Source organism: Sminthopsis crassicaudata, chromosome 5 (assembly GCF_048593235.1).
Source record: "Sminthopsis crassicaudata isolate SCR6 chromosome 5, ASM4859323v1, whole genome shotgun sequence".
In the NCBI taxonomy this organism is placed as follows: domain Eukaryota; kingdom Metazoa; phylum Chordata; class Mammalia; order Dasyuromorphia; family Dasyuridae; genus Sminthopsis; species Sminthopsis crassicaudata.
Window position 1 is genome coordinate 160,294,107 of NC_133621.1, and position 27,350 is coordinate 160,321,456.

The following is a 27,350-nucleotide window of genomic DNA, read 5'->3' on the forward strand; positions in this document are numbered from 1 at the left end:
TGCATCAAGGATTTCCTAGTTAATCTGCATGAGAGAGTCCCATCCCATTCTTCTCTTGAGAATGACATTTCTTGCGATCAGTTCATAGTCCCCTAGGGAATCCTGAGCCCCTCTCTGGAGAACATTACCATAGGGGAGATCAGAAGATGCTTAACTTTAGCAGGAGTTTGTGGCAGTTTCTAACAGATTTTGTTTTGGGTTTTTTGCCTTATGTCTGGATAATGGAAATTTGGCTGAAAGTTATAGAATTATAGTATTTAGTGTTGGAAGAGACCACATATAGATAAGATAAATTCTTTTTTTTTTTTTTTTTTTTTTTTTTTTTTTTTTTTTTTTTTTTTTTTTTTATTTATTTTTATTTTATTTTATAATTATAACATTTTTTGACAGTACATATGCATGGGTAATTTTTTACAACATTATCCCTTGCACTTACTTCTATTCAGATTTTTTCCCTTCCTCCCCCAAACCCCTCCCCCAGATGGCAAGCAGTCTTATATATGTTAAATATATTACAGTATAATTTAGATACAATATATGTGTGTAGAACCGAATTTTTTGTTGCACAGGAAGAATTGGATTCAGAAGGTAAAAATAACAGTTTACATTCATTTCCCATTGTTCCTTTTCTGGATGTAGCTGGTTCTTTCCATCATTAATCAATTGGAATTGGATTAGCTCTTCTCTATGTTGAAGAAATCCACTTCCATCAGCATACATCCTCGTACAGTATCATTGTTGAAGTGTATAATGATCTTCTGGTTCTGCTCGTTTCACTCAGCATAAGTTGATGTAAGTCTCTCCAAGCCTCTCTATATTTCTCCTGTTGGTCATTTCTTATAGAACAATAATATTCCATAACATTCATATACCATAGTTTACCCAACCATTCTCCAATTGATGGACATCCATTCATCTTCCAGCTTCTAGCCACTATGAAAAGGGCTGCCACAAACATTTTGGCACATACAGGACCCTTTCCCTTCTCTAGTAGTTCCTTGGGGTATAAGCCCAGTAGTAGTATGGCTGGGTCAAAGGGTATGCACATTTTGATAACTTTTTGGGCATAATTCCAGATTGCTCTCCAGAATGGTTGGATTCTTTCACAACTCCACCAACAATGCATCAGTGTCCCAGCTTTCCCACAGCCCCTCCAACATTCATCGTTATTTGTTCCTGTCATCTTAGCCAATCTGACAGGTGTGTAATGATACCTCAGAGTTGTCTTAATTTGCATTTCTCTGATCAATAGTGATTTGGAACACTCTTTCATATGAGTGGAAATAGTTTTAATTTCATCATCTGAAAATTGTCTGTTCATATCCTTTGACCATTTATCAATTGGAGAATGGCTTGATTTCTTATAGATTAAAGTCAATTCTCTGTATATTTTGGAGATGAGGCCTTTATCAGAACCTTTAACTGTAAAAATTTTTTCCCAATTTGTTACTTCCCTTCTAATCTTGTTTGCATTAGTTTTGTTTGTGCAGAAACTTTTTAATTTGGTGTAATCAAAATGTTCTATTTTGTGATCAATAATGGTCTCTAGTTCTCCCTTGGACACAAACTCCTTCCTCCTCCACAAGTCTGAGAGGTAAACCATCCCATGTTCCTCCAATTTATTTATGATTTCGTTCTTTATGCCTAAATCTTGGACCCATTTTGATCTAATCTTAGTATGTGGTGTTAAATGTGGGTCCATGCCTAGTTTCTGCCATACTAATTTCCAGTTTTCCCAGCAGTTTTTGTCAAATAATGAATTCTTATCCCAAAATTTGGGATCTTTGGGTTTGTCAAAGATTAGATTGCTATTTTTATTCACTATCTTGTCCTGTGAACCTAACCTATGCCACTGATCAACTAGTCTATTTCTTAGCCAATACCAAATGGTTTTGGTGACTGTTGCTTTATAATATAGCTTTAAATCAGGTACACTTAGACCACCTTCCTCTGACTTTTTTTTCATTAGTTCCCTTGCAATTCTTGACCTTTTATTCTTCCATATGAATTTTGTTGTTATTTTTTCTAGGTTATTAAAATAGTTTCTTGGGAGTCTGATTGGTATAGCACTAAATAAATAGATTAGTTTGGGGAGTATTGTCATCTTTATTATATTCGCTCGGCCTATCCAAGAACATTGAATGTCTTTCCAATTATTTAAATCTGACTTTATTTTTGTGGCAAGTGTTTTGTAATTTTGCTCATATAATTCCTGACTCTCCTTTGGTAGATATATTCCCAAATATTTGATACTATCGACTGTTATTTTGAATGGAATTTCTCTTTGTATCTCTTGCTGTTGGATTGTGTTGGTAATGTATAAAAATCCTGAGGATTTATGTGGATTTATTTTGTATCCTGCGACTTTGCTAAAATTCTGAATTATTTCTAATAGCTTTTTAGCAGAGTCTTTGGGGTTCTCTAAGTATACCATCATGTCATCTGCGAAAAGTGACAATTTGATTTCTTCATTTCCTACTCTAATTCCTTGAATCTCTTTCTCGACTCTTATTGCCAAGGCTAGAGTTTCTAGTACTATATTGAATAGTAATGGTGATAGTGGGCAACCTTGTTTCACTCCTGATCTAACAGGGAAAGGTTCTAGTTTATCACCATTACATATGATGTTTACTGAAGGTTTTAAATATATGCTCCTTATTATTTTAAGGAATAGTCCATTTATTCCTATACTCTCAAGCGTTTTTAGTAGGAATGGATGTTGGATTTTATCAAATGCCTTTTCTGCATCTATTGAGATGATCATATGGTTTTTATTAATTTGATTATTAATATGGTCAATTATACTAATAGTTTTCCTAATATTAAACCAGCCCTGCATTCCTGGTATAAATCCCACTTGGTCATAGTGTATTATTCTGGGGATGATTTTCTGAAGTCTATTTGCTAATATCTTATTTAAGATTTTAGCATCAATATTCATTAAGGAAATTGGTCTATAGTTTTCTTTCTCAGTTTTCGATCTACCTGGTTTAAGTATCAGTACCATGTCTGTGTCATAGAAGGAATTTGGTAGGACTCCTTCAATCCCTATTTTTTCAAATAGTTTACATAGCATTGGAGTTAGTTGTTCTTTAAATGTTTGGTAGAATTCACCTGTAAATCCATCTGGTCCTGGGGACTTTTTCTTAGGAAGTTGGTTAATAGCTTGGTCTATTTCTTTTTCTGAGATGGGACTATTTAGACTACTTACTTCTTCCTCTGTTAATCTGGGCAAGCTATATTTTTGAAGGTATTCTTCCATTTCATTTAAGTTATCAAATTTATCGGCATAAAGTTGAGCAAAGTAGCTCCTAACTATTGTTCTAATTTCCTCTTCATTAGTGGTGAGTTCACCCTTTTCATTTTCAAGACTATCAATTTGCTTTTTCTCTTTCCTTTTTTTAATCAGGTTTACTAAGGGTTTGTCTATTTTGTTGGTTTTTTCATAAAACCAACTCTTAGTTTTATTAATTAATTCAATAGTTTTTTTACTTTCAATTTTATTAATCTCACCTTTTATTTTTTGAATTTCAAGTTTTGTGTTTGTCTGGGGGTTTTTAATTTGTTCCTTTTCTAGCAATTTTAGTTGTAAACCCAATTCGTTGGCCCTCTCTTTCTCTATTTTATGCAAGTAGGCCTGTAGAGATATAAAACTTCCCCTAATTACTGCTTTGGCTGTATCCCACACATTTTGGTATGATGTCTCATTATTGTCATTTTCTTGGGTGAAGTTATTAATTATGTCTATGATTTGCTGTTTTACCCAATCATTCTTTAGTATAAGATTATTTAGTTTCCAATTATTTTTTGGTCTATTTTCCCCTGGCTTTTTATTAAATGTTATTTTGATTGCATTATGGTCTGAAAAGGATGCATTTACTATTTCTGCCTTACTGCATTTGATTTTGAGGTTTTTATGCCCTAGTATATGATCAATTTTTGTATAGGTTCCATGAACTGCTGAGAAGAAAGTATATTCCTTTCTGTCTCCATTTAGCTTTCGCCAAAGATCTATCATATCAAACTTTTCTAGTATTCTATTTACCTCTTTGACTTCTTTCTTATTTATTTTGTGGTTTGATTTATCTAATTCTGATAGTGCAAGGTTGAGATCGCCCACTATTATAGTTTTGCTATCTATTTCCTCTTGCAGCTCTCTTAATTTCTCTTTTAAGAATTTAGATGCTGCACCACTTGGTGCATACATGTTTAATATTGATACGGCTTCACTATTGATGCTTCCCTTTAGCAGGATATAATGCCCTTCCTTATCTCTTTTAATTAGATCAATTTTTGTTTTTGCTTGATCTGAGATGAGGATGGCTACTCCTGCTTTTTTGGTTTTGCCTGAAGCATAATAGATTCTGCTCCACCCTTTTACTTTTAGTTTGAATGTCTCATCCTGTTTCAGGTGTGTTTCCTGTAAACAACATATAGTAGGATTCTGACTTTTAATCCAGTCTGCTAACTGCTTCCTCTTTATGAGGCAGTTTGCCCCATTCACATTTATGGTTAGAAGGACTAATTCTATATTGCTTGCCATCCTATTAACCCCTGCTTATGCTTTTCCCCTTTCCTTCCCTTTTACCCTCCTATCCAGTATTAAACTGGTAAACACCACTTGCTTTTCACAGCCCTCCCTTTTTAGGATCCCTCCCCCACCTTAAAGATCCTCCCCTTATTTTATCCCTTTTCCTCGAAATTACTGTATTCCCTTCCCCTTAGCTTACTCCTTCCCTTTCACTTTTCAATGAAGTGGAAGAAGTTTCACCATAAATCGAATATGTCTATTGATACACGCTATGTTCATCTCCCTCCTTTCTTTCTCTCAGATATAATAGGTTACTTTTGCCTCTTCATGAGATGTAGTACCACCACTTTATACTTTTTTATGATATAATCTCCTTTCCATCTCTAGTTTCTAAGACAAATTGTACATATGTTCTTTACATATTTTTTTGACAGAAGTATAGTTCTCAAGATTTCTTTTTACCTTTTTTAGAAGTCTCTTGAGTTCTGTATTTGAAGATCAAACCTTTTATGTAGGTCTGGTTTTTTCATCAAAAATAGATGGAATTCATTTATTTCGTTAAATGTCCATCTTCTTCCCTGGAAAATGATGCTCATTCTTGCTGGGTAAGTCACTCTTGGCTGCATACCAAGTTCCTTAGCCTTTCGGAATATCATGTTCCAGGCCCTGCGTTCTTTTAATGTGGACGCTGCTAGATCCTGTGTTATCCTTATTGTGGATCCTCCATATCTGAATTGTTTTTTTCTAGCAGCTTCCAATATCTTTTCCTTTGTCTGATGGTTCTTGAACTTGGCCACTATATTTCTTGGCGTTTTGATTTTAGGATCCCTTTCAGTAGGTGATCGATGAATTTTCTCAATGTCTATTTTACCCTCTGTTTCCAAAACGTCTGGGCAGTTCTCTTTGATAATTTCCTCGAAAATGGTGTCCAAGCTCTTTTTTTCCTCCCATTTTTCAGGGAGTCCGATTATTCTCAAATTGTCTCTCCTGGATCTGTTTTCCAGGTCTGTTGTCTTTCTGGTAAGGTACTTGACAGTCTTTTCAATTGTCTCATTTCTCTGGTTTTGCTTGACTCCCTCTTGGTTTCTCCTTGAGTCATTCATTTCTACTTGTTCCAGTCTAATTTTCAATGATGTATTTTCTTCACTCACTTTTTTTATATCTCTTTGTAATTGTCCAATTGAGTTTTTAGATAAGATAAATTCAATCCAAGTTATTTATTTTATAGATAAGAAAACAGATCCAGAGACAGGGAATGACTTACTAGTAATTTGTTTTAGAATCTTGACCTATTCAGCCAAACTGGTTCCTCTGTGGAAAACTTACCTGGTAAGTCCTTGCTTTCATTATTATGTAGAAAGTTTTTAGGTTCTTCATTTGAGTGAGAAAGGGATTTCTTCTCCTTCTCAAATGAAGTGCTTTTTGATCATTTATCAATTGAGGAATGGCTCTATAATATGATTCAGTTCCATCTGTGTTTGAGAAATGAGTCTTTTACTTGTTTCAAAATTATTTTCAGAATTACTCTTTCTAATTGTATTCCCCCTATCTTGTTTATTTTCTCTCTCTCTTTTTACTCTGTCCTTTATCAAAAGCGAATTACTCTGTCGACCCTCTTTCCCAATATGCTTTCCCTTCTATAACCCTCCCCACGTCTCATATTATCTTCTTTTCCTACTTTCCTGCAGGGTAAGAAAGATTTCTAGATAGATTAATCTAGATAGATTAAGTGTGTATATCATTTCCTCTTTGAGCCAATTCTGATGAGAGTAAAGTTCACCTATTTCCCTTATACTTCCTTCTTCCTGTCAACTGTGCTAGCTTTTTCTTGTCTCCTCTTCCTCCTCAAAACTCAAGTGCTTTCTAGAAATTATGCTCCATAAGGCAGTTATTAAACTCAGCTAATATAGTATCTTCAGCCTCAAACTTATGTTGATTATCTTCAGGAAAGTCATATTTGAGATTAAAGTTTGTTGTATCTTTTGGGTCCCACCCAAGTTTTAGATCAAATCTTTGAATTTGTGATCTGGATATAGTTAAATAAGGATCAAGAGACTATGTCCTTCATCTGGCAAACACAAGATTTTCAGTGGAATGGAAGACAGGCAGATTTCATATGTGTGTGTGTGTGTGTGTGTGTGTGTGTGTGTGTGTGTGTGTGTGTGTGGCATTCAGTATTTAAATGACTCTGAGAAATCTGAAACATCCTACTTTGTTTCCCTTTGGACAATTACCAGCATTTTTAGCAGGGAAAAAAAGCTAATGAGAATGATTTAATGTATATCATGTAGTGTGTTCATCTACTTATTTAATTAATATGCTTTGGAGACATATTTTCCTATGAGTGAACTAAATAGCATATATAAATGTGACATGGCATATTTGGCCACCTATACTTCCAAAAAGCATTTTCTAGGATATTACAAGTAATAAATTCTTGTTGCTTTTAAGTACACACACACACACACACACACACACACGTATATATTTCATGATCAATTATGCATGACTTAGTTATTCTCCACAATACAGTTGTATAAGTTGTATAACTCTGAAGAACTTATGATAGAAAATGCTGTTTTGTGGAAAATTTTTAGGTTCTTCATTTGAGTGAAAAAAGGGGTTTCTCCTACTCATATGAAAACTGTTCATATCTTTTTGATCATTTATCTTTTGAGGAATAGCTCTATAAACATGATTCAGTTCCATCCCCAGATAGAGTCTGAATATAGATTAAAACATACTTTTCTCTAGACTTACTTTCTTTTTGCTCTTGCTTTGACCGAATTGGAAATAAATTTTGCATGACTACACACATATAACCTCTATTAAATTGCTTGTCTTCTCAATGAGAGTGGTAGGGAGGGAGAGAATTTGTAACTTACAGTTTAAAAAATGAATGTTAAAATTGTTTTTACCCATAATTAGAAGATATAAAATATATAGATATAGATATCAGTATATAGTAATCATATTTTGGAGCTGGAAAGGAGAAAGCTCTAAATTCTCATGTTAGTATGTATACATATTGGGAAACGTTTTCATAGATATTTTAGATCAAAAACAGGAAATAGCATCTGATTTGATGGATGAAAATTGATAAGTAATGCAAGACAAATGTAGATTATATGTCAATATTTAAATGAGTTTAGGCCACTTCATTGATATATATAGTTATTTCACTCTGTTGCTGTTTATTTTCCACTTATCTATCTACTCATTCTTGTCCTTTGAGATTCTGTATTGTCCCAAAGGATTTTTAATCCAATGTGGAGTCCATACAAACTGAAACAACTATACCATCTTGCACAGTTTCAAATCAAATCAGCAAAGTCAAAGATTAAGATAAATCTCTGTGAAATTTAATATGTTTAGTATGTTATACTAGAAGAAGTAAGACTGAGGCAACAATATGGGGAACCAAATGTCTTTTACAATCAGAAACTATGGTACTTTGGGTTAGTATTAAAGTTCTATATATAATTCTATAGGCACATAATTATTCTTTTGAAAGAGCTGAGAATTGGTCTATACTTTTAACAAAATCAATATGGAATTAGGCAATAAGTATTTTTAAATTCTTATACCCTTTCTGCAAGGGATCACACTACTTAAGGATTATAGATAGAAAAAGAAAACAATTTCCAGATATAATTTTTATAGTACAGTTTTGTTTTGTTGTTCTTTGTGTATGTTTTTTAAAATTTTTCCCAGTAGTAAAAACCTTGAAACAAAATAGATCTCTAGAATTTTAGGATGAGACTTATCATATTAAAATAATAATATTGAGCCATAAAATAATTAAAATGAAGAATTTGAAGAAGTATGGGAAAATACATAAAACATGAAGTAATATAAATAAAGCAAAACTAAAAAAGGAATCAATATTAACTTTAGTCATGTAGTGAGACAACAATTACAGCAACAGATGGCTCCTAATCACAAAAAAGGATTAGAGAACAAAGGCTAAGATTATCATTATGCTAAAGCCAATATAAGTATATCTAGAGTTAGTTTTCAGAAAATAAAAGTTTATAGACAAAATATACAAGCATTCAGTGTTTTATTTCTTTTCTTTTCCATGCTCATTTTTTCTTATGTTCATTTTTATATTTCAATACCTATGCTTGAAAATGGAAGTTAAAAAAATTACCTTATTTTATTAATATGAAATTAACTTTAATTTATATTAAAGTATGTAACTATTGAAGTTCGTTTACATATGTTTGATGGTGACCCTTTGGAGGAAGCTTCCTCATCCATGACCTGTGTGCTTTGTCCTCTACTTCATCTTGATTGTCGTCTTTCTAATCTGACTTATTTTTTTTTAATTCCACGAATTTGAAAAAAATAAAGTACTCAGATGGTTTTCAACGTTCACATTTGCAAAACCTTGTTTTTCAAATTTTTCTCCCTCTGTCCCCCACAACCTTCTTCCCAAGACAGTAAGCAATCTGACACAGGTTAATAAACATGTGCAACCCTTCTAAACATAAACCCTCCTCATGCTGTGAAAGAAAAATTAAATCAAAAGGGAAAAAATGAGATAAAAAGATGAAAATTCGATGCTTTGATCCACTTTCGTCTCCATAGTTCTCTCTCTGGATGAGGATGGCACTTTCCATTACAAGTTTATTGGAATTGACCTGAATCACCTCATTGTTTTAAAGAGCCAAGTCCATCACAGTTGATCATAATTTAATTTTTTTGTTACTGTGTACAATTTTAGCTTGCTTCTGTTTACTTCACTTAGCATCAGTTCATGTAAATCTCTCCAGGTCTCTCTGAAATTATCCTGCTGGTAGTTTCTTATAGGACAATAATATCCCATAACATTCATATAACATAACTTATTCAGCAATTCTCCAGCTGATGGGCATCCACTCAATTTCCAGTTCTTTGCCACCAAAAAGAGGGCTGCCACAGACATTTTTGCACATGTGGGTCCTTTTCACCTCTTTTATGATACACATTCAGGAGAAACAGTGCCAGATCAAAGTATGTACAGTGTTGATAGCTCTTCAGGCATAATTCCAAATTGTTCTCCGGAATGGTTGGAACAGTTTATAACTCCACCAAAAATGCTTTAGTGTCCCAATTTTCCCAGAAACCTCCAACATTCATCATTATTTTTTCCTGTTATCTTAGACAATCTGAGAGGTGTGCAATAGTATCTCAGAGTTTTCTTAATTTGCATTCTCTAATTAATAATGATTTAGAGCATTTTTTATATGACTTGAAATTTTGCTTTGAATTATTAAAGGACTACAGTTGCTTTCAGAAAGAAGACCTAAAGATATGTCGTTTTTTGAAATGAATATATTGCCACCACAATTTCTAGAATCTAGGATCATACTGAATTTTTTTTTTCTTTCACCTTTTCATTTGTTTCTGAAGCAACTAGCATAGCTATTTGTTTTCTTCAGTTTGATTTGAGTGGATTGTCTATCATACTTGGATAATAATACTACTGTTTTTTACCCAATGTTTAAGAAAACATATGTCTTTTTTTCCCCCTTCGTTTTAATTTTCAAAAACATTTCTCTTCCTTCCCCCATGCTGCAATCCATACACTTAAAAGAATAATCGAAGAAGGATGAATTTTCATTTTGCCAGAGCCATAGTTATAAACTCACAAGCTCTCTTTGATTTAGAGAATCAAAATGAAGAGCTTTAGACTTTTCCTGTGCATGCATAGAAAATTAAAAGCAATTGATTGTCATGAAATATTAATTAAAATCTTAACAACTTCTAGCATATTTGAAATAATGTGTGAGCACCTTGTTCCTGGGCATTTTGTTAATAAATATTTTATATTTTGATGTTATTATATAAAAGCTTTAAGCAGAAATTGAATACTACATAATATTTAAACTGTTCTTATATTGAGGAAAATATCAGCTTTCTGGATCCTGGATTCTTCTATAAGCTGGAAAATTTGTTAATAGAAGTACATTAAGATAGTAGTATACAAAAATGAATTTTTTACATTGTAATTTTTAATATTGTAGGCAGTTAAATTCCTTAACCCTAAAAATTTGAAGCAGTTAGTAACATAGCATTATCTTACTGTATTACTAATTAAATCCAGTTATTAAATGGGGTACTTTTTAGTGACCATTTCATAATTTTTAAAAAGAATAATATTACTATCCTTTAATCAGCATTTTGATCTATAAAATATAGACAGCCTGTATTGAGGTAGTTGAGCCATAAACCATTTAATGAATAAGACTACAATTCCTTTACTCCCCACCCCTTTTTAAATGAGTAAGGTTCTATAAAGATGTGATTGAAATATTCGTATTTCAGTTATTAAGACTAAATGCATTATTTGATGTTCTTGGCAGGATCACTTCATTTTTGTTAGTTGATTTTTAACAAGCCACCCCTTATCTGTGGAATTTTATACCAGTTTAAAAATTGTTGATGTTACATTTTATGGATATTTAGAAATATTACATCAGGCTTTTCCTGATTTTTAATACCCTATCCCATCCAAATTATATTTAGTTTTATCTCCTAAAATTTTGTCCAGCATTGTTGTAGTTTGTAATGTTGAAGGCAAGGACTCCATTATGAAGCTGCTTCTAACTCTGAATCTCTGCTCATATAAAAGAGTGCACAAGGAAGAGTCAGAAGATGTAGGCCTTTCTCCTGGGTAACTTTGGCCAAGTTATTTAATTTCATTGATTTTTTTTTTGTGTGTGTGTCCTCATTTGGGAAATGGAGTGGGTTGCACCAAGTCCTCTGAATCCTTTCTGTGTCATGTTTGGGAAAACTGGGCTCGTTCTCCTCAGCTGCCACCCTGTGAGTCAGTTTGGAGTGAGGGTTTGTTAATTGGCAATTGAGCACTGTGGGATTTGAGTACTGGTAGGATCTCAAAAGGAGATCTGATTTAGACTAGAGATTCTTAAACTCATGTCCATGGATCATCAAGAAGGTCCATGAATAGAAGGCTACTTCTAGTTGGTTGGGAGAAAAGCCATATTTTTGTTTCAGCATATAATTAGTTTTCTACATACTTCTCTATAATTGTGAATTTTTTCTTGAGAAAGCGGTGCTGAGACTTTACCAGGGTGCTTAGGGGATCCTTGACACAAAAAACATTCTGATTTCCTCATCAAAACCATCCTCTTCATTTTACAAATGAGGAATATGAAGCCTGGAGGAAGGAAGTGATTATCCAAGGTAAGTTACACAAGGATTAAATGGTAAAGAGAGAATTTGAATCCATATCTTCTGATTATTCACTGATTGGGTTGGAATATCAGGCTACTTACCACAGTAGTCCTCTGGCACTGTCTTGGATGGCTTTGGTTAACTGTGAATAAATATTTTAAAAACCAACAATTTTCTTGTTAAACTTGAAATGTGTTTGCTTTTAAAGGGGCCTTGCACCTCAGAATAAACCAGAGCTACAGAAAGTGATGGAGAAGAGAAAACGAGACCAGGTGATAAAGCAGCAGAAGGAAGAGGAAGCCCAGAAAAAGAAATCTGATTTGGAGATAGAACTACTGAAACGACAGCAAAAGTTGGAGCAAGTGAGTAGGCAGGGGTGGGACATGAATGTTATTTGCTTAGTGAGGCACAAAGGGAGCCCAGCTGACAAATGTACAAGAGCTCTGGAGTAGAAAAAAAATGTGTTAAGTGAAGGAAATGGATGGAGAGAAAATCAGGAAAGGAAAGGAAAGGCCTATGATGTAGGGACACATTGGTGTTACTTGATCAGTAACATTAATTGGTCTCTAAAATGAGACTCGTTTTTTTCTTTTCATCTTAGTAAAATAGAGAAAAGTAGGAGGTTGGTGGATGTGGGTAGTAACTGTTGGGAAGGGATAACTATTTAAGAAATTTTAAAATAAATTTATCATTCGGGGCAGCTAGGTGATGCAGTGGATAGAGCACCAGACCTAAAGTCAGGAGGACCTGAGTTCAAATATGGTTTCAGACACTTCTAGCTGTGTGATCTTGGGCAAGTCACTTAACCCCAATTGCCTTAACAAAAAGAAAAAAGAAAGAAAGAAAACTTACCATTCTAAGTAAGCATCTTTTTTTTTTTTTTTCTTCAACTTTTTTCTTTCATTTAAGCTTGAGCTTGAGAAAACAGGAAGATTCAAGAGGAGCAGGGAAAAATGCCCCCGGGAATTTTGTGAAGGTGAAAAGGCAAACTTGAGAAGAACAGGCCAAGAAATGGCAGAAGTCCAGGATTCTTAGGCATACACTGTACAAAAAAACTTGCTGAATTTTAGCCCCTTGCTGCAGAGAGGACGTTCCTGTAGGATCATCTCCAGTGCTGCTTCCTTTTGAGCCAAGAGTAGCATGGAGAGACATCGGTTTTTGAGAAAATGCCAGCCAGCAGAAGTTTTAATTTTTAAAAAGGGTTATTTTGTTTATCAGTTTTCCTTGAATTTAGGGGGAATAAATTGACTATGATAGCTGCAGTTCAGATTCGCCAAATGAAATATGTTGACCAGCAGATAAGCAGCTTATTGTTGGTATAACAGACTTGTCTTCAGAGATTCAAAAGAAAGGATGAGGACACTGGAGTATCTTAAGTGTTGCACTACTTGGTTTCTTCCGATCTAAACTGTAGTGGGGGACATAATATTTTGTATTTTTTTTCTTCTTTTAAAAATATTATTTTTTTCTAATTCTTGGTTTATCTTTTTAAAGAACTTAGCTTACATAAAAAAATGTGCTTAATCTGTTACTTTTTCCACAACTGTGATTCTGGTTTGGAAAGCCTGAAAAAATCTTAGCATGGGTTTAAAATCTTAAACACCGAAGTATGGAAAAATGTTCATTTGTATTAAATGATCAGTATAGGTTATATTTTAGTTGATCTTGAATTTACAGAATTAGAAAGCTGTGAGAAAGTTTTAATAAAAATTCCAAAATCTGAACCCATTTTTAGGAAAACCATAGTACATAGATTTTATATATATATATTATATATATATATATATATTTTTTTTTTCTTTTTTCAGTCATTTCTGTTTTTGAGCAGCAATATAATGTTTGGTTAACATTCCACCCAAAGAAGGGTATTTAACAAATTCTCTGATGGTTTGTTAGCATAGTTGTCCCTCTCAGTATTTTCTTTTCTCATTTTTTCAAGCCTGTTTTTTAGGCAAAATGTTGGGATTCTGTAGACCTAAGTTCAGTGTTACAAGTAGAGGTCAAAATCCTTTTTATTACTTTGGTCTGCTCTTAGCTTACATGGGGAACATCCTAAGTGGGAGCTCTTTAACATGATATTTTGACTTAATGTATGACGCAAGTGTGAACTGGTCTCAAGGAGACTTACATTAGAAGATTTTCTTGCATTTGTACATTTTGAATGCTGGATCTGAAACTTTGAAAATTTTTGATTAATGATCACACATGCCTTTACTGTTTGTATTTTTCCCTATGAAGGCAACATATTACCACTGTGTCAGTCATAATGACTACTAAATTCCCTCTCTCAGGAAAAGCCAACTTTAAGGGAGAGATTGCTAAGATTCTTCTTGTTAGCCAGAGCACTGTTAAGAAGCAAATTCCCAGTTATAAATTACAATTAAATATTTATGCAAATATATTTTCTCTCTTGGGCATGTGCAGGACTGCCTCCTATTTTGGATGGAATTGGGAAATATGTAGCTTCAGTATTGTTCTCTGTCTAGGATATTGAGCCAGTGACTTCTTTTGGCAAGACGTTATTTTTTGCTTGACTTCATATAAAGTTTAACCTTGAAGCCGTCTGAAGGCCTTGAAAACCATAATAAAAATTGGCATCATTGAGGGATATTTTGTAGGACCAGATTTCAAATCTGCAAGTGAGCAGCATAGCACAAATATGTAAAGTTACAACATAAAATTTAAAAAATAGCAAATTATATTTGGAATATATTGTCCAGTATATCAGCGAGACTTATTGCTATGAAATACAAATATGATTATAGGCAAAAATGTATTTTATCTTATTAGTTTTGTCTTTTTAATGAAATGGTGATGGCTGAGATTTTCCTCCTATTTCTCTACTTTTGAGAAGAGAAAGTGTGGTGATGAATCATCTCAGGTGGACATTTCCAATTTCATATTGACTAGATTTCTTTCTTTTGTGTGTGGGATCAATGGAGTGATTTATAGTACCAGAATTTAGCATAAGTCCACAACTCTTATTCAGCAGGATCTCAGCTCTTTAGTTTCCTCCATTTGTGGTCAATCTCCCATTTGACAGATATTGTTGGGCTGTTCAAATTGAAGAGACACCAGTATGCTTTGCCTGCTCAGTACACTCTTTTCAAAGGATCTTCCTATCCCTCCGTATTTTTAGTTTGCTTGAAGCATATTCTTCTATGGCAGTAGTGAGGAATAACCAAAAGGAATAATAATAGTAGGTTGGTATTTTCCTCCCAAATCCACTAGTAGGTGTGCTGAATGCTTTTTAGCTTAATAAAATGCCTCCAAACAGCACTGTAAATATAGTGTGAAAGTAAGGTTTGTTGTTAAAAGACAGGTAGAATATATAGTTAGACTTCATCTTAGGATCCAATAGGTCCAAACTATAAGTCTGAGTTAAAATATGGCAAGCAAAATCTCCTTTAACATCAAAAAGCTATACAATTTGGTTAGAATTTGTAAAAATTTTCCGAGCAATTCTGTTATTGAGCCACTTTCTAATTTTGCAATGGTCCAATGTTTTCTTTGAACTGTTTCTGTCCTCTTAAAATATTTGAAAATTTTGTTGTCTCCCACTTTGATAGCATGGTAACAAATAAATTTGTGTTGCTTTCACTATGCTACACTATGACTTTATTCTTCTATTCTGAAAAACCTTGACTTGTTTGAGTGTATATAATATATATAAAGGGAGCCTTAATGGGTTTGTTTTCATAATTTCATAATTTAATATTTTTTGTATTTGCTCTTGTATAATTGTTTTTAACTGAAAGTATTACAAAAATGAGGGTGGAATACTTAGAACCAAAGTTATGCTTAATAAAAATCTACTACATGCTTGAACTATACATCTGTGTCTGTCATACAGAAAAGAGGTGGCTTGAACTTAAAAGGTGGTTTTGTTCAGGTTGTGAATTAATTTTGTTTTATAATAAATTTTTTTCTGGCATCGAGGTGAGACACTGGGTAAAGCACTGGGCCTGGAATTGTGAAGCCCTTTTTTTTTTTTTTTTTTTCCCCCCTTGAATTCAAATTTGGCCTAGTTGTGTATTCCTGGGCAAATCACCTAATCCTGTTTTTCCTCATCTGTAAAATGAGCTAGAAGAGGAAATGGCAAACCATATCTTTACCAAAAGAATCCCAAATGGGAAGCACAAAAGAGTTGGACACAATTGAAAATAATTGGATTAAAACAATAATATTCTTCATGTTTGCTTCCACTATCTCCTGTTCTCTTACTCTCTCCCTGCTCCCAAGTTAGGCATTTAGAATGAGCTAATATTCCAGTGGTATTATGAAGATCAAAGAAAATAGACATGTGAAAATTATAACTGATTTCACAAATCTATACTACTAGTAAGATACCGATTATATCTTTTTTCAGGACTTATCTCCGTTATTAAGTCATGATGTAGCTGCAGTTTTCTGGAGTTGGAATATCTTATAGACTTGGCAAATTTGCCTTCAAGAGCCTGCTACATTTTAAAGTTTTCATAATTCTGAAGTAGTAAAAATTTAAAAATTTGATCTGAAAAATGTTTTAGGAAGTTTCCAAAAACTTTTTTTTAATGGATAGATCTCCTAAAATAGTTGGTGTGATGTGATAGAGGTGAGTCCATAGCAATGAAAAAGAATTTAGAATCCTGTATCTACCCTGTACTAGTAATCCCCCTGAAATCAACAAACCATTCTTTCTGCTTTGCGTATTTTTGCAATCTTCCATAATTTCCATTGGAGAAAGCCTTGGCTCTAGCATCAGAGGATGATGGTTGCAATTCCACCTATGATGCAGACTTATATTAATATTATATTTGGGCATTCTATGAATAAACATTAAGTGTCTGCTATGTGCCAGGCACTGGGCTAAGGGGGAGAATCAACTACCTCTTTACAAATTACCTCTTTATAAAAGCACTCCCAAGTCTAAGTTATTGGAAGAAGCAAGACAAAAGTAGAGTTGGAAGAAGCAAGACAAAAGTAGATAAAATAAATATTTTTTTAATTGAAGAAAAAAATTAACTAAAAGGTCTAAAAGAAATCAATTTCTATAAATTCACTGTTTGAACATTAGGCTTAGAGGTAGCTAGATGAAAAAGTGGATAGAAAACTGAACTTGGGATCAGGAAGACCTGAGTTTAAATGTGGCTTTCAATTTCCTCATTTGAAAAGTCTTTCGAAAGGACTGAAAAGTAAAGTTCTGGAGCTGCGATCTTTTGATCTCTTATCACAATCCCTTTCCTTCAGCATCTTCCATGAACTTTGTCACTATTCTGATAGGATAGCCTTCTTTTCCTGGGGATATAAAAGTTCTCACCTCACTCCATTTCTCCACAACAATTGGATTCAGAGGCCACTGAATATACCTCCATTTTACATCTCTTACACAGAGGTTAAGTGACTTGCCCAGATCTACACACCTCAAACTGTATCTACTAGACCAGATGGAAACACGTAGCCTATCTAACCCTCCGAAGTAGGACAGAGTCAGATTTAAGATGTCATTGAGAAATATTTAATCAAGTAAACAAATGCCACACAACAGTGATAACTCCATTTTAAAGCCTAGCTTCAGAACACAGAGATCCTTATATACATGGATTAGTGTCTTTGCCTTTTATACATTTTGTCTCTTAGCTCCTGTCTGCTTCCATTCCAGGACCCATTAGCTTGTGTTTAGTAATTTTTAGAAACTGACTCTTCAGGAAAAAAAAAAAAAAGTTGAGCATACTTTATCTGCAGCATTCTCATTTTCTCCATCACTTTTAGGGCTAGAAAACCCACAAAACTGGCCCTGATTTATAACATTTGCTGCTTTCTGAAGTGTAAATGTTCATACTTAATATTTAACAATCTTGGATATGTCATTTCTCTTTGTAGAATATGAGTTCCTTCTAGGTGGGGATTGATTTTTTTTTTTTTTTTTAAACTCTTGTATTCCCAGCAGGAAGCACAGTGCCATGTACATTTTAAATAGATGTCAGGGTTATTATCTCTTCCTTTTCTAGACCACCCAATGTGTGAAATATCTTCAGCCCTGTGGTCTGAGCACAAGCTGCAGCTCTCAGTGGTGTATAAAAGTGTATAAAAGCCCATGGGAATCCAGGGTTAACAAGCATCTTTGAATCTCAGGAAAACAACTTTTTCCCCTTTAAATTTTTCTACCACTACCAGCAATTAAGGGAATTGTGGCTTTGATGCTTGCTAGATTTTTTTCCCACAGTTATTTTTATTGGCTGGTGTTCTAGGTGTATAGGAATGCCAGGAAGTGGTAAATAAGTAATGAATTACTGCTTTTCTACAGTATGATAAACTTTGGAGTTAGTCCCAGAATATTTAATGAATTCATTTCTCACAAATTTTCACTTTTCAGTGATGCAGAAACTCTAGTGTAACAAGATAGGACAATTTACCAAACTTCCTTGTGATTACAAATGTAATCTCCTTATAATTGAAATGAAATGTCTTTTTACTATCTTTTTTTAAATTCAAAGATTCTGTCAAATCTCAAAGCAAAAGAGGGAAATGATTAGAAGAATTCATTGTTAGCTACACGGACACTGAAAAGAAACTAGAAAAAATGATTATTGGTAATTAAAAATATAATTCTCCCTCTTTTAAGATAATTAGAACATAAAAAAAACCACTTCCAAGTTTTTAAGTTATTTAAGCTCTTGGAAGAAGCAAGTCAGAAACAGAAAAAATGGATACTTTTTAATTTAAGAAAAAAAATTTAAAATTTTTTTCTATAAATTCACTGTTTGAAAATTACATCTAGAGGTGAATAGAACACTGATCTTGGAATCGGGAAGACCTGAGTTCAAATGCGGTCTCAGACACTTAAAACTGTGTGATTCTGGGCAAGTAGCTTAACTATTGCTGTTTGCCTCAGTTTCTTTATCTGTAAAATGGGAATAACAATATACAAACATAAAAACAATGTCCATTTTCAAAGAGGACATCACATATGATGTTTCACTTTGCATGTGAATTGAATTTAAGACAGAGTTGCAGCCTCTTTCAGAATTGTTGAAGTCCAGTGACAGGACAAAAGAACTGGTGATGCTCTAGGATGTGGCAGATGACCTTAGCATCTTCAATGTCTTACCAAGCTCTTAAGTACTCCCTGATGAACTTCAGCCACCTTCATGCCCAATGGGACAAATTTTTCTTATTTCTTCCCCGTACCATTTCTGCCTAGGAAAGTCTTCACACGTCTAGGGCAGATACCTCCTTAACTTCCTGAGAGGTTTGAGTCTGGCAAACTGATCTGCCCAGATAATTTTGTCAGAGTGTGGCCACTGCTATAACTTTTTGGAAAGGTGGAAACACTGAATAAACATACATATAGAACAACTGATTCAATGATGGGTCCTGCCATAGCCCAAACCATCACATTATGGAATACCTCCTTTGCTCTTCATTTCAGGGGTGCAAGGCAGGGATAGGTTAGTAGCATGACAAAATACATTTACCTCCTATGTTTGTTATTGGGATAAAGTGAAATAGTTATTTTTTTCTCTTTTTTGCTGAGGCAATTGGGGTTAAGTGACTTGCCCAGGGTCACACAGCTAGGCAGTGTTAAATGTCTGAAATTAGATTTGAACTCAGGTCCTCCTGACTTCGGGGCTGGTGCTCTATCTACTGGGCCACCTCACTGCCTCTAAATGAAATAGTTATAAAGAACTTTACTACTGATATTATTTTTGTACTGAGCTAATCCTGGAAATTGTTTTGCTTGACTGAACTTTTGCTACAAGGGTTTTGTTTTTCTTATTTCAATTGAAGGCAGGAAGTGGGAAAGAGAAAATAAATGCTTGTTAATTTAAAAAATAAAAAAATTATTCTTATTTATATAGAACCATTTATTCAGCTGCATCAACATTGAAGGACTCAAGCTATTTATTGAGGTTTGTGCTAAGAGATAATTAACACTCTAATCTGAAGAGTAAACTGAGTAACTTGCATATAGAAATGGATTTTGATCTTTTCAGATGACTTAAACTCTTAGATTCATTCTATAAGTCCCAGGAAACAATTGTGCATTATGCTTTTGAGATCCTAAAATGAAAAAGGAGCAAAGTTTTATGATCCAGAAAAACCTGTCAGCTAAGAGTGCTTGTGTCACATATTAGGTGGGAATAATTTCATGGGACCACTTCATATCGAGTCAACAATCAAAGAATTCAGAGTTGGAAGAGATCTTAGGGATCATGTAGTCTATACTTCTTTACGTAAATCGAGAGAGATGAAGGGATCTGAATTCATGCTGCTTGACTCCAAATACAGATACTTTTTTTTTTTTCTCATGATGCCATATTTCTAATGGAACAACAAATAGCTGGCTTTGGCAATGGGCTCAATTTCTTAATTATCTTCTAAATAGAGGTGGCAGACTAACCCTATGAATTTTGTTTCAGGTCTCTAGCTCCTCCAGTATATTTTCATACCATTGTTTTCTTTCCTTCTCCCTGAAGAACAGGATATTCCTACAAATCAGTCAACCAGCCAATGATTACTAAATCTCTCCTATGTGTAGCCCTTAAATAATTGGGACTAGGGGTGATTGATAAAACAGGAATACAGGAAGAGATAACAAATGCTAAGTACCAAGTGCCCTGTGAGTGAGTCCCAGACAATGAATGCTATCACAGTAGATTAAGAAAGGCAAAATAAACAATTAACACATATTTAGTGAGGGAGGTAGCTGGAATGAATGGCTCAAATGAGTTTTTGATGGTATTTCATTTAGTTCTGCTAAGCAAAACAACACTGAAAATTCTGGTCCCATGAATAACACAAATAGAAGGAAAAGCCCCCAAATTTGATGATTTCATTTTTTTATTACTCATTACCTTGGATTACCAGGTAACCTGTTTGCATCTGAATTGTCACCTATAGAAGAAGGCCATCCTGGGAGATGGGATAACCTGGGTTCAAGTCCTGTCTTTGATTAATAGTAGATGTCTATGTGTGACCCTGGACATCCCTTCTTATCCCAGGAAATTTTCCAAGATTATGAATTGCAAGGTAAGTTATTGATATGTACTGGTAGTGAAAGTTCTATATACTGATAAAATGTCAAGTCTTTTTAAAGTTCATATTTATAATGTTACTGCCAGTTGAATGGCAGAATTTAAGCCTTACAACACACAACAGTGGATCTAGGTAATGGAAATGAAAGTTTTGATTGGTGCCTACCGTACCCAATTGGAATTTATTTTGTCCATTGAGAATATAGGAAGTTTAACTGGGCACTGACATTTTGTTCTCTCTAGATTGTACTCTCAACCGCTTATGATATACATATGTGTGTTGTATATCTATTATGTGTATACACACACACACACACACATACACACACACACACACACACACACACACACACACACACCATAATTCCCTTCACTTTTTGTTATACTTGTGATGTATTTTGGAAGGGGAAAAGGCCCTTATAATGTTTGTTAATGGAAAGAAAACATATAAAGTTACTATCTCCTTTTTGTGATATCATGGTTACAAACTAGCCATTTTGAACAATAATCTTTTTACAATAATCTATGATATACATGCTAAAAGTAGCAAGAAAACCAATTTTAAATGCTACACAGTGACTCATCTAGAATTGCTTTTACAGAAAAGTATTTATTTGTTTATATTTTTATATTTATTTTATATATTTATTATTTTATTTTCCCAGACATTTATATGTCTGGGAAAGCCAATCCCACTGCCCTTCCTTTTCTATCAAGTCCAAGTTACTACACTTAGTATTTACTACTATGCTGCTAAGAACCTGAATCTTGATGTCTCCAATCATTTTTTCTTCCAGTGGTTTTCGTTGTGCAGTTTACCCAAATGAGTATCTAGTCTAGATCCCTTAGTACTATGTTTAGAGAATCTGTAAATCTGAGAGGTTATAAATTAATAAAAAAAAAATGTAGCAGGCCATTTCTGAAAGATAGACTTAGCTGATCTAGGCTGTTCCCTGGCTCTGGCTTAGTTGTGGAATTAAACATCAAACATTTAACAGCTGCTGTTTGCCTCTGATGGATCCTGAACAAATCCAACTTTCTGAGGGCTATAGACAACTCTGTAAGAGAAAACATGAACTTCAGAGAAAGTGCTGACCTTAATTGGAAGAGAAAATTCAGGCATTCCTGACACTGATTCAGTCCTTATTTTTCCTTTAAGTTCAAGTACTAAAAAAAATGAAACAATAAATCTTATAAATTGTTAGTATCTGAAGTAACTATTTGCAAGTTTGAAATTTTTTATAGAATGAGAATCCTTAGACTGGAAGAATCCCTAGAGAGCATGTCCAACTTGTAATTGAATACATTATGTAATCCCCTCCTCTTATCATTTTCTATATAAAGAAATAGAGATAATGTGGAATCACAATACAGGGGACTAAAACTTGATGCAGATACCCTCTGAAATATAAACATTCTAGTTAGTATTTGGAACTTTGGGGACTGACAAATATCTTAAGATCTTCCACTGACTAATTTCTGCATATTGATAAATTCTCTTTGTAAATCAAATGCTATTCTATTCTATTTCCCATCACATTAGTTTCTCCCATACCTGTTTTCTAGCATTACTGTCCTACATGCAACTGCATCTTCCTTTTACCTTTTCATGAACTTTTATCCCAGTTCAAATTTAACCCTACTTCTCCCCAATCCATTCCAATAATGTCTAGTCACTCCTGTTCTTTTTCTTTGGAAGCTCAACTTTTTAATAGGCTACCTCCAACTAAAATACTCCTTCCATTCCTTGTTCCATAAATATTGATTGGTTTTATTTTTTTTCATGGAAACATAAGTTTAGAACTGGAAATAAATTCAAAGGCCATTAGCTCATTTTACGTATAAGAAAACAGGCCCAGTTGTTTTCCATAGATATATAAGTAGTAAGCGATAAAAGGAAGAATTTCCTTCAGCCTTCAAAGTCAGTGCTCTTTGCATTATCTCACAGGGCTTTATTCTCTGGGTCAGTCTGCAATCCCTGCCCAAGATATAAGAACCAATGGCTTAATTCAATGGAGGGAGAGAGGGACATCAATAACTAGTGCTCACTTTCTCATGTTTATGAAATCTTTGTGTACTTGATGAAAATAAGAGAATTAGCAGCTTTTTGCAAAGTACTTTCAATGTATTTGAGCAGATTACATCATCACATTGAAAAAAATATCTCTAAAACATGAGCTTTTTAATAATGTATTTTTTCTTCTCTGTTCTTTGCTGTTTTGTGAGGCGATATTTCTTACAACCTTCTACCACCCTCTTCCATGACATATTGCAAATGAGTTAATATTCTAAATTGATGTTGCCCATGACTGCCATGTCTCTTGGCTAGACCTAGACATTGATCCAAACAATTTTTATGTGTCTTTTAAAGCCTCTCATTGTGGCATTATTTTATTTTGATTAAACAGCTGTAAGAGAGACCAATAATCAGTCATTTCCTCTAATAGTTTGTCAAGTTTTCTTCCCAGTAACTGTTTTTAGTAGTTCAAATTATAATTCTTACAATTATACAGTAACATCTTTCAATATCAATCAAAAATGTCAATTTTACTTTGCTCTCCTTAGACAATGGCACACAGATTCTGAAATTACTTTCATGTCAATGATCAGTTATTTCCCGTCTATTAAGATATTGGCCCTAAAACAAAGGTTCAGTCTTTTGGTGATAATATTCTTCCAAGGCAATTATATAACTCTGAATCATATAGTACTAAAATTTACAAACAATTGAAACTGAAATTCACCAAAAGGACAAAGGAGAGATGCGAGGTAGGAATGCTTAAGTTATATATTACAGAGAAATTTAAAGGAGAAATGGGGTCAGAGATACCAAAGGAATGAGTGAATGAATGAAAAACAAGATTAAACCATATTCTTCACATATTGCTCGTCATCTTCCCCTGGATTCACCTTCATAATGAAGTCACCAAATATCAAGGTGGTTTGGAGATTCTTATCAAGTTCTTCACACAATTCCTCTAGTTCTTCATTCTCTGTAACAAGTATTGGCATAAAAGCATCAAAAAGAGACAGGGTGGACATAATCAGAAAATATATAACACAGGGGAATGGGTAATAAGTGGAATGGAGAGGATCTCACATATGTTTCAGCAGATGTCCTTTCACTTTATAAGAAAAAAGAGGAGCTGATAGTAGAGATTTACAGTTTTCTCTTCCACATCTCAGGGTTAGTGGGACAGTGCCCCACTGATCTAGAAAATCCACATAATTTTTTTGGTTTCCCTTTTGTACCAGGAAGTCTGATTTTTTTCTTTTTCTTTTATGAATTGTTTATAATACCTTATTGCAAAATTTGGATTGATTTAATATAATACTATACATATATTTTATGCATTTCTGAGTTTCTAAACTTTTTCTACATTGTCTACTGGCCTTTACATGTCATCTGAGACTTCTGCAAAGCTTCCCCCAAAATCCCATATAATTTTTTATCCTAAACCATAATATATCAAAATGAAGAGGGGGAAAGTCTTGATATGGAAATAATAAATGTAATTGGTACATTTATCTAAGGGATATGTGATCGTGTACTTTCTCTTTTTAGTGATCCTTCTCATTGAATCCACATGTACAATCTGGACAGGGTAAAGTCCTGGTGCAGACAGTAGGGTGGGGAAGAAGGCTGCCTCTTCTAAAAAATGTTAAGTTCCTTTTTCTTTCTAAACATTAAACATAAGCATACATTAATTACAAGATTTAAAAGAGGGTTCAGCAGCTTAATCTGTAACTACTGTTATAGTCTCCTGAGAAGTTGATATTTAACCCTCATCAAAACATGAAGCAAGTAAGCATGGTTATAATTCACCCTAACCTTGTACTATCCTCTTTGCTTCCCAAATTTCTCTGTCTTCTGAACAGCCATGCCATCAAATATTGAAGGGCTGTCAAGTAGAAGAGATACTAGGATTATTTTGCTCAGCTCCAAAGGGCAGAGTTAGAATCAATGGGTAGACATCATAGGCAGATTTGATTTATTTAAAAATATGCTTCTAAGTATTTTAAAATGAGCTGCACCAGAGAAGTGGTGGGTCTGCTGTAACTAGAGATTTAAAATGTAGATGAAATGTTGTTGGGGACATTGTATGTGGACTGGGGGACACAGTAGGTAGAACATTGGGCTTAGAGTCAGGAAGACCTGAGTTAAAATATCACCTCTAATACTGTGTGTTACTATAAGTAAATTTTGTCTGCCTCAGTTTCCTTAATGTGGGAACAATTTAGCACCTATCTTCCAGTGTTGTTATGAGGATCAAATAAGATGATATCAGTAAAAGCATTTAGAGCTGTGGCTGGGTTCTAGGTATTTTAATATTTTAAATTTTTTATTTTTTAATATTTTAATAAGTATTTGTTTCCTTTCCTTCCCCTGGATGTTAGTTGGGCTAGATAACCTAAAATCTCTTCCCACACTGATCCTATATCTTCATATGGCACAGGTCTAGAACAGGCAGTATTTCAAAGAGTGGGCAGCCTGAAGGCATCAGAAGGAGCAGCGAAAGATTAGTGGAGGGAGCTGAAAAGAGTGAAAAGAGAAGAGGGTACAGATCACTGAAGACAAGATTATTTCACAAATCTGAGGCTGTGCTCAGCCTTAATGCCAAGTAGGTAGGGAGTAAGGACGTTGATTGCCCTACTTGAAGCCTAGTGGAAATCCTCAGGATGCCCTTCTACCTTGATTATAGGCAGATTACACATAATGAATGAAGATGTCTTGCACCTGAAGGACTGATTCAATGTACAAAAGCAGTCCATTTATAGTCAGATTTGACAAAGAACTATGATATTGCTTGACAACACAAGATAGATGAGAATAGAATTAAGCAAGCCAATTTTATATACTACTAAGTAGCTGAACAAACAGCTATTTTAGTTCATTGGGGCTAATTCTCTTTCTGTCTCTGTCTCTGTCTCTCTCTGTCTCTGTCTCTCTTTCTCTCTGTCTCTGTCTCTGTCTCTCCCTCCCCACCTCAAATATTATTAACTTCTATTGAAATAGTACTAAATGCTGCCATCTAGTGCCTGTAGACATATCATATCTGTGTGTATATATATACACACATCTATACAATATTAAGTGTATATCATATATGTGTATATATATAGATATGTATATAGATATAGATATTTATATAGACATACACATTTAATGTTGTTAGCGTGCCTTCTTTCATTAGCATCTCAATATTCTGTAAAATTTCAGGTCCTTGGTATGAGTGAGACCGACTACTTATGTCATGACGCTTAATGCAGCTGAAAACGGATTTCTCCAGATCAGTTTCTGCAGCTGATTTTATGTGGAAATAAGTAGTTTTAGGTAGAGGGTTTAATTAAATACTTAAAAAAACACACCTGTACATAGCCTTCCACACCTGTCTGGTATAAGCTTGAGGGTAGAAGATAAATTCAAATGGTTAAAAAACCAACCAAACAAGAAAACCCACTTCCTCCTCTGGCCCCCACCTTTGGAATGTGGGCTTTGCTCACCTGGTCCAGGAAACATTTTCTCATTTCCTACTCTGTGGTGAATGTTTTTGACTCTACTGTAGAAGAGAGCTTTTTCTGCACATGCTTCATAAGTGGGGAGAAGGGGAAGAAAGAGGAAGGAGTTAGTGAGACTAAAATGTCCCAGACAGCAAAATATAGTGTATTGACTAACTTTTATCCTAGGAAAAAGGGGGGGGGAAGGAAAGGAAAAAACCCAACAGATTCAGTTTGTTTTCTGTCTTTTGGGAAGATCTTCTGAAATTAATAAAAACCATAAGTTTTTTTTTTATTTTAATATTTTGTTTCTTCTTCTTTCCAGGAGAAAGTCTAGCACTTTCAGGGCTCAAAGTCTCTGGTCTTTTTTAATATCTCCATTTTTCAATATACTCTCTTTCTGTAGCTTCTCTCTTCTTAGTGATCCCTCTCACTGAATCCACATGTATAATCTGGAGAGGACAAAGTCCTGCTGCAGACAGTGGGGTGGACAAGAAGGCTGCCTCTTCTCAAAAATAAGTTCCCTTTTCTTTCTAAAACTAAACTAAACACAAGCATACATTAATTACAAGCTTTAAAACAGATTTCAGCTCTTCATAGATATCTTCATACATGAACCAACAGGAGATCAGCATCAGTCACATTTATTTAACCACAAAAGAAATTTAGACTAATTAAAAAGAAATTTTAAAAGTAATTTTTCAGAATAAAATAACTGCTGTCAAATCAACTTGTCAAATCAACTTGTCAAATCAATTTTGGCAGAGAAGGGAAGAAAAAGAGTAGATCTTACCTCACAGACTGCTAACTCTTTTCCCCAATAAAAAAGTCAGCAATCGTCCCATTCTGGTGACTGAAAGCAGAGAAAGCTGCAATCCCTGGGGAGTCTGGCAATTATAGGATATTGTGCCTCCACACTCAGGCAGTGACTCCTCAGGCTAGACTGCAGAACTTCTTATGGGTTGCAATCCTACATGATATTACATGAATGTGGGAATTATAAAATCATGATTTATTACCAGTAAATATTTGATTTGTATACCTATTTTATATACCTACATACTCTAGGTGGTGTAAAAATTTCTTGGGCAAAATGGTTGTTAGTAGAAAGAGTTGAGCAC

At 34.1% G+C, this 27,350-nt stretch overlaps 1 protein-coding gene across 2 annotated transcripts in view; it reads left to right on the top strand.

Annotated features, from left to right (window-relative positions):
- Positions 1-13,127, top strand: part of FAM107B (family with sequence similarity 107 member B) — an 81,268-nt gene extending 68,141 nt beyond the window's left edge. For both annotated transcript variants that reach the window (XM_074268571.1, XM_074268572.1), the window contains exons 3-4: positions 11,922-12,075; positions 12,623-13,127. In XM_074268571.1, the coding sequence (XP_074124672.1) occupies positions 11,922-12,075; positions 12,623-12,748 (280 nt within the window). In that variant the 3' untranslated portion in view covers positions 12,749-13,127. The remainder of the gene's footprint in view (positions 1-11,921; positions 12,076-12,622) is intronic.
- The last annotated feature ends 14,223 nt before the right edge of the window (positions 13,128-27,350 follow it).